Source organism: Neomonachus schauinslandi, unplaced genomic scaffold (assembly GCF_002201575.2).
Source record: "Neomonachus schauinslandi unplaced genomic scaffold, ASM220157v2 HiC_scaffold_790, whole genome shotgun sequence".
In the NCBI taxonomy this organism is placed as follows: domain Eukaryota; kingdom Metazoa; phylum Chordata; class Mammalia; order Carnivora; family Phocidae; genus Neomonachus; species Neomonachus schauinslandi.
Window position 1 is genome coordinate 3,875 of NW_025409480.1, and position 6,575 is coordinate 10,449.

At 67.7% G+C, this 6,575-nt stretch overlaps 1 protein-coding gene across 5 annotated transcripts in view; it reads left to right on the top strand.

Moving 5' to 3' along the window:
• GUK1 (guanylate kinase 1) overlaps positions 1-2,396 on the top strand; it is a 5,392-nt gene extending 2,996 nt beyond the window's left edge. For 4 of the 5 annotated variants that reach the window (XM_044912253.1, XM_044912256.1, XM_044912255.1 and 1 more), the window contains exons 3-8: positions 143-184; positions 536-632; positions 1,436-1,574; positions 1,791-1,875; positions 2,001-2,086; positions 2,203-2,389. In XM_044912253.1, the coding sequence (XP_044768188.1) occupies positions 143-184; positions 536-632; positions 1,436-1,574; positions 1,791-1,875; positions 2,001-2,086; positions 2,203-2,238 (485 nt within the window). In that variant the 3' untranslated portion in view covers positions 2,239-2,389. Of the gene's footprint in view, positions 1-142; positions 185-535; positions 633-1,435; positions 1,575-1,790; positions 1,876-2,000; positions 2,087-2,202 lie in introns of all 5 variants that reach the window. The other variant, XM_044912252.1, reaches the window with a different exon arrangement.
• Positions 2,397-6,575: the final 4,179 nt, after the last annotated feature.

Below are 6,575 nucleotides of genomic sequence, written 5' to 3' on the forward strand. Positions count from 1 at the left end.
CACACACACGGGGGACGGTCCCCACGCCGCTGACCCTGACCTGCAGCGCCCCACACATGGGCAGAGCCTGGCCCGCGGGGGAGGCGTGGGTGGGGTGTGGGGGTCCAGGTGTCCCAGGTCGATCCTAGGCACTTGTTCCTAGACACCACGAGGGACCCGCGGCCTGGAGAAGAGAATGGCAAAGGTGAGCTGGGCCTCGGCGTCTGGGTGCCTGTCTGCAGGGTGGGCAGCGTGCTGGCGCTTGGGTGGAGACGGAGTGAGGTCGCCGCGGGGCATCTCTCCTGACCCATGCGAGCGTGTGTGGTTGACCCCAGGCTTCCTCTGTAGTGTCCACGGGATCAGTCCCCATAGCCTCCCCCAGGAAGCCCGTGGTTTTCTGGCTCTCGTGACAGGGATGATGTGAGAAAGTGCCGTACGTGGGTTCTCTGCTCGGTGGGGCTGACAGGTCCACGGGGAAGCGGACTCTGGCCACGTTTGGTCCCCGAGCGCCCTGGGGCTTGGGCTGTGGGCAGGCCTCAGGTAGCTGTCCTTGCAGATTACTACTTCGTGACCAGGGAGGTGATGCAGAGGGACATCGCCGCGGGCGACTTCATCGAGCACGCCGAGTTCTCGGGGAACCTGTATGGGACTAGGTGGGCCACCCTGGGCACCTCCCCTCCCTCCCAGGGGCTCCCCCTTTGGCTAGACCCAGGCAGGGCGTCTTGTGTGGGTTCTCTAAGGTGCCCACCACGTCAGGGGTCGAGACGGGGCAGCAGTTGGGGCCCTCCGGGCTGCCTCCTCCCGGCCACCTGTGTGCCCCTGGCCAGGCCTCTGTGGGAACCGCAGGTCCCTGGGGACGGTGCACAGAGAGGACTCGGGGAATCCGGGTCCCCTAGGTGCACGGGCTGTACTGCGGCCTGCCTTCCTGCAGCCCCTGGGCGGGCGTGGGAGTGCCCCCCGGTCCACAGGGTCTCTGCCCGCTCTTCCTACCTGGCTGGCAGGCCCCGAGCAGGGTCGTGGGCAGGCGGGCCCAGGCATGCCTCTGAGCAGCCTGTCCCTGAGCCGCCTGACGAGGGTGAAGCAGCGACCCCACGAGACCTATCTTGCTGCACCCCAGGCCCTGGGTGCAGCTGGGCGGGAGGGGGGGCCCCAGAGGGGTCACTGGGGCTGTTGGGCAGGCGCAGTGACTGCCAGGGCCCTCGTGCCACTAACCACAGCCACCCTCGGCCCAGCAGAGGGCCCAGTACGCAGATGCTGCAGAAAGGGGGACGAGAAGCTGGGGTCCGGGTATGTTCTTGCGGACACTCTGGCCGGGCCCACGCCCAGCGCAGGCCAGTGGGGGAGGCAGGAGCCCAGGGCATGGGCAGCGATGGTCCTGCGGAGGCCCTTCGAGGCCTTGGGGGGCTGCTGGGCCCAGGCAGCCCCACTGAGCGGTTCCTGCTCCTCTGTCCTCCAGCAAAGCCGCTGTGCGGGCCGTGCAGGCCATGAACCGCATCTGCGTGCTGGACGTGGACCTGCAGGGTGTGCGGAACATCAAGAAGACGGACCTGCGGCCCATCTACATCTTTGTGCAGCCGCCCTCGCTGGACGTGCTGGTGGGGGCGCTGGGCCGAAGCTGGGGGGCCGGGGCAGGGGTGCAGCCGCCCTCGCTGGACGTGGAGGGGGGTGGGGCAGGGGTGCAGCAGTCCTCGCTGGACGTCGGGTGGGGGGCGCCCTGGGGCAGGGGTGCAGCCGCCCTCGCTGGATGTCGGGGGTGCCCTGGGGCAGGACGTGGGCGACCCCAGGGACGCTGACCCTCCCGCGTGTTTCAGGAGCAGCGGCTGAGGCAGCGGAACACGGAGACAGAGGAGAGCCTGGCCAAGCGGCTGGCGGCCGCTCGGGCTGACCTGGAGAGCAGTGAGTGTGGGCCCTGGCCGCCGGGTGTCCCCCCGTCTCCTCAGCCAGCACGGGTCCCCCAGCAGCAGGGTCCCCTCCCGTGGAGGACCTCCAGAGCCTGCACTGACCCTGTCCCCCCACCCCAGGCAAGGAGCAGGGCCTGTTTGACCTGGTCATCGTCAACGACAATCTGGACGTGGCCTATCGGGCCCTGGAGGAGGCTCTGGCCGAGGTGGGCTCCGCAGGGGGCGGGACTCAGCCCTGTGTTGCACATGGGAGCGGGGGCTGGGTAGGCCGCGTGGCCATCAGCCCACACTGGGTGAGACCCTCCTTCTCTGTCCACGGCAGGAAATCAAGAAGGCTCAGCGGACCAGCCGCTCCTGAGCAGGACCACCAGCTGCGTGCTCCCTGGTGGGGCCTGCGCTTGCCTCGGCTAGTGCCCAGACTGCCGCGGCCAGAGGACCCTGGCCTCCGTTTACTCCTCTGTCGTGGGAGCTGCGCCAGGGTGCAATAAAGAACTGCTGGGCAGCAGTGTCCGTGAGCCCATGGCCTCTGTTCTGGGCAGGGCGCTGGGGACAGGGGCGTGCACACCTCCACAGTGGATCCCCGCTCCTGGCGGCCCGCCAGACTCCCTGGGTTCTACTTGCTGGGGCTCCCTTTGCCCTGTCTTCACACCAGGGAGACCCTTGGCCTGCAGCTGAGCTGGGGCCCCGGTCGGCGTGGATGAGCCTGCTGGACAACAGCTGCCTCTCCCACTGGCTCGTGGAGGTGCCATGAGGCCTTGTATGGGGAGAAGGACCCGGAGCTCATCCTGCTGGAGCCCCCTCCCTTCCTGCTCGTCCCTACCCTGGGCCGTGCTGGCTCAGGGACAGCCACTGCTGACCGGGAGGGAGGCCAGACCCCTGCACTGTGCCGAGTGCTGTCCTCTGTCTTGTGCGTGGTCCCCTGAGCCCGGTCCGGTCCCCGTGTTCCAGGGAGGACACTGGAGGGTCGGAGAGGGGCTGTCCCTCAGCTCTGGTCCGTGCCCGGGCCATGCTCCTGTGGTGGGACCCAGGCAGAAGTAGACAGGCTGGGCGCTGTCCCAAAGCCCAGATGCACGGACGAGGGTAGGTGGGAGCCTGGCCTGGATGCAGGCCGGCCACATCAGCCGGCAGAGGGTTACTGGGCATCCCCCCGCCCCCAGGCCAGAAGGCAGGTGAGGCGGGGCCAGACTGATGTGCCGAGGGAGGGGGGTGCGGAGGGGAGGCCCCCTTCCTCTCTGGGCCCTGTCCAGCCCCAGGGACAATCGGGAATTCAGACCCCAGGCCTTGGGGGAAACAATGGAGCCCTTGAAGGCCCTCCCCCCGCATTGTGCTTGGTGGTGAGAGGTGGCCCTGGGTCAGGCCCAGGACTCGGCCAGGCACACACCCTGTGAGGGCCAGTGTCCATCTGGCTGGCAGGTGGAAGGGCTCAGGGACTCCCATTTCCTGGCCTGGAAAAGGTAGGGCGCTGTCCAGGGGACCAGGCGTGGGCAGCCGTGTGGGGACAGACGTCACGCACCCTGTCTGTGGGCCCGGGGTCTCGGGCTCAGGAGACGCACTCGGGGGACACCAGGTACCGTGCCTGGCTGGACCACCCTCCGTTCTCAGGGGACAAAATGGCATGGTGGGGGAGGTGGGGCCCCAGGGCTGCTCGGGCCAGCTGGTGAGCGGGAAGGGAAGGGAAGGGGGTGCACCGGGGACCTTCCCCAGCAGCTGGGGCTCCTCAGCTGTGCCGGTCCGGCCAGCCAGCTGCGGTGTGTCCAGAGGCTGGGCCTCAGACGGTTCCAGCCCTGTGGGAGGTTGGGGAGGCCTACCCCGCACACGTGGCAGACACACCGGGGTGGGTACACCTGCGTGCCCAGCACAGCGCTCCTGAGCCGGCCTGGGGCTCCTTCCCGTAAGTCCTGGGGGGCGCCTGCTAGACTGCAGGTCCTCAGGTCTGGGCCCCAGGGGTCACCGGGAGCAGACCAGACCCCTGTTGTCCAGGAGCGGCCCCCAGCGTGCCACAGATGTGGTGAGTGAGTGGGTGGGCGGCCGCGGCCCCGGGCACAGTGCCAGACTGGTGTGGGGCGTGGGGTCTGGGCAGGGTGGCGGCACTTCGGGAGGGGTGGAGGCCCCTGCGGGTGGTGGTAGGGTGCTCTCGCGGGTCCCAGCCCTCCCCACGCCAGGGCTCTCGGGCTACCTGCCACGGCAGCCCCAGGAACCGCCGCGACGCCCTCCCCAGACCTGGCCCCCGCGGGACGAGCACCCTCACTGGACGCAGAGGGACTGCGGGGGGGGAGCGGTTTGCCGGCCCAGCCAGCCTCCCCGGTTCATCCTGCCCCTGCTGAGCACCCGTGTGGTGGGAGGGGGCTTGTGTGTGTGAGCGAGGGTGGGGGGTGCATTGTGCGCACGTGCGAGTGCCGGGGTCTGTACGTGGACCCTGTGAGGGTGGGGGCTCCCTGGGGCAGAACCCACAGGCTGAGTGTGGAGCAGGAGGGGGCTGGAGAGGGGAGGCAGTGGGGAGCCTGGGGGCAGCCCCTGTCCACCAAGCGGGAGACCAGTGTGCTCGGGAGCCGTGCGGGGTAGATGGCAGTGGCAGGGTGCCCTCCACGCCTGGGGTTGGAGGACTGGGCCGCCTCTGCTCTGGGCCAGGTGGTCCCGGTGGAGCCCGACTGAGGCCCCCAGGGTGGCGGTCCAGGGGCCCGGGGCGGGACAGGGGACACCCGTAGAGCCAACAGAGGGAGACCTTGGGGGAGTCCCGTGGCCGGGTCAGGCCCTGGGCTCTGAGCTCTTGAAGTTCAGGCCCAAGCTGACCTTGGGGTGCTTGTAGGCGCTCATGTGTGGATGAGGGGCCACCCACTGCTGGGCGTGCCTAGGAAGGGCAAGAGGCTGCCTCTGATGCTAGGTTCTGCCGGAGAACCTAGCGGTGCCCTGAGGTTCCCAGGGCAGGGTCCCTTGCAGATTTGGTGAGCTGAGCATTCTGGGGGGGGCCTGCCTGGCAGCCCCACGTCAGTGGGAGGAAGCTCCGCCTGCCCTGGAGGGGCTCCTGGGAGGAAGCCGGGCCAGGGATGGGAAGGAAATGGCTGGGCAGGCCCTGGCCCTCACCCCCTGCACACCCCTCCGCTCCCAGGACCTTTGTTCAGACCCCTGCAGGCGTGAGAGGAGCTCAAGTGCAGAGGCCACTCGTGGATGCAGGCCGTCCTGCTGCCTGCCAGAGCCCCCCACCCCCCCCCCGGCAGGCTGGCCACCCCCCCCCCCCCCCCGCCCCCGCCGAGGCCCTGGCTTCCCCCTCCCGGATCCTGGATCCCGCCGAGAGCGATCCCACCCACACTTGCTCTGACCGAGCTTTGGGGGAGCTGCCATCTGAACGGAGCTTAGGTCCCTGCAAACCAGCACCCCTACCCCCCACCCCACCCCCACCCAGTGGCCGAGCCCCACTGGCCTACTGGCAGCCCTGGACAGCCTTGGGTCAGGGGCCTCCCTGGGGCCTGTGGCTCAGCAGGAGTCGTCAGCCAAAGTCCCTGCTCCACGTTGCAACCTCCGGAGAAGTACCTGCCAGACAGGAGGACCCCCGTGACGGGGCAGGGAAGCCACCCCAGCTCCCCAGCAGCTCTCTTCCCATCATCAGGGTCCCTTCTCAGTAACAAAAGCCCACACTTGATCATATCCTCCTGCTCCCCTGTGTCCTCTCCTGGAGCCCTTCCACCCCAAACATCATCCGAGCGTTTATCCTCACAACTCCTCCAGGTGCCCCAGGGTCTCCCTGTGCACTCTCCTGTCCCTGTCCTCCGCTCACCTGTGTTGACCCCCTGGCTGTGTTGATGTCAGGTACCCGTGGAGCGAGCAGTCTCCGATAACGCTTTCCTGCGGTGTCCCCATTGCCGGGGGGCGGGGGGGTGGCTGTGCTCCAAGCCAGCTTTCTCACCAGCCTGGGGACTTCTGTTTTCTTAGGATTTCATTTATTTATTTGACAGAGCACAAGTAGGCAGAGGGAGAGGGAGAGGGAGAAGCAGGCTCCCCGCGGAGCAGGGAGCCCAACACAGGGCTCGATCCCAGGACCCCGGGGTCAAAGGCGAAGGCAGACGCCCAACCGGCTGAGCCCCCCGGGCGCCCCTAGGCTGGGACTTCTGCCAGCCTGGACGCTCCCTCCTTGCTGCGCGGGCTCTCTGGAGGGGCCGTCCTGAGGAACCGGGAGCTAGGTGGTGGGGGCTGCATACACTCTTTAGGGTTCCCTTTCCTTCCACTTTCATTCATGTAACCGTGTATATCAGTATGGACTCATTTATTTTACACTTTGGGTCGGACTCTATAACTAACCCAGTCTGTAATACTGCATTACTCCACTATTACCCAAATAGACGTGGCAGCGGTGCGCTGCCATATCCCTCACTGTGGGCGTGCGTGTGTGTGCACGTGCCTGCCTGTGTGGGTGCGTGTGTGCACGTGTGGATGTGTGTGTGCACGTGCCTGCCCGTGTGTGCACGCGTGTGTGCATGTGCTGGTGTGTGTGCACGTGCCTGCCTGTGTGTGCGGGCGTGTGTGCGGGCGTGTGTGTGCACGTGCCTGCCTGTGTGGGTGCGTGTGTTTTCAAGTGCCTGCCTGTGTGGGTGCGGGCATGTGTGTGCACGTGCCTGCCTCTGGCTGCATGTGTGTGCATGTGCCTGCCTGTGTGGGTGCGTGTGTGTGCACGTGCCTGCCTCTGTGGGTGCGTGTGGGTGC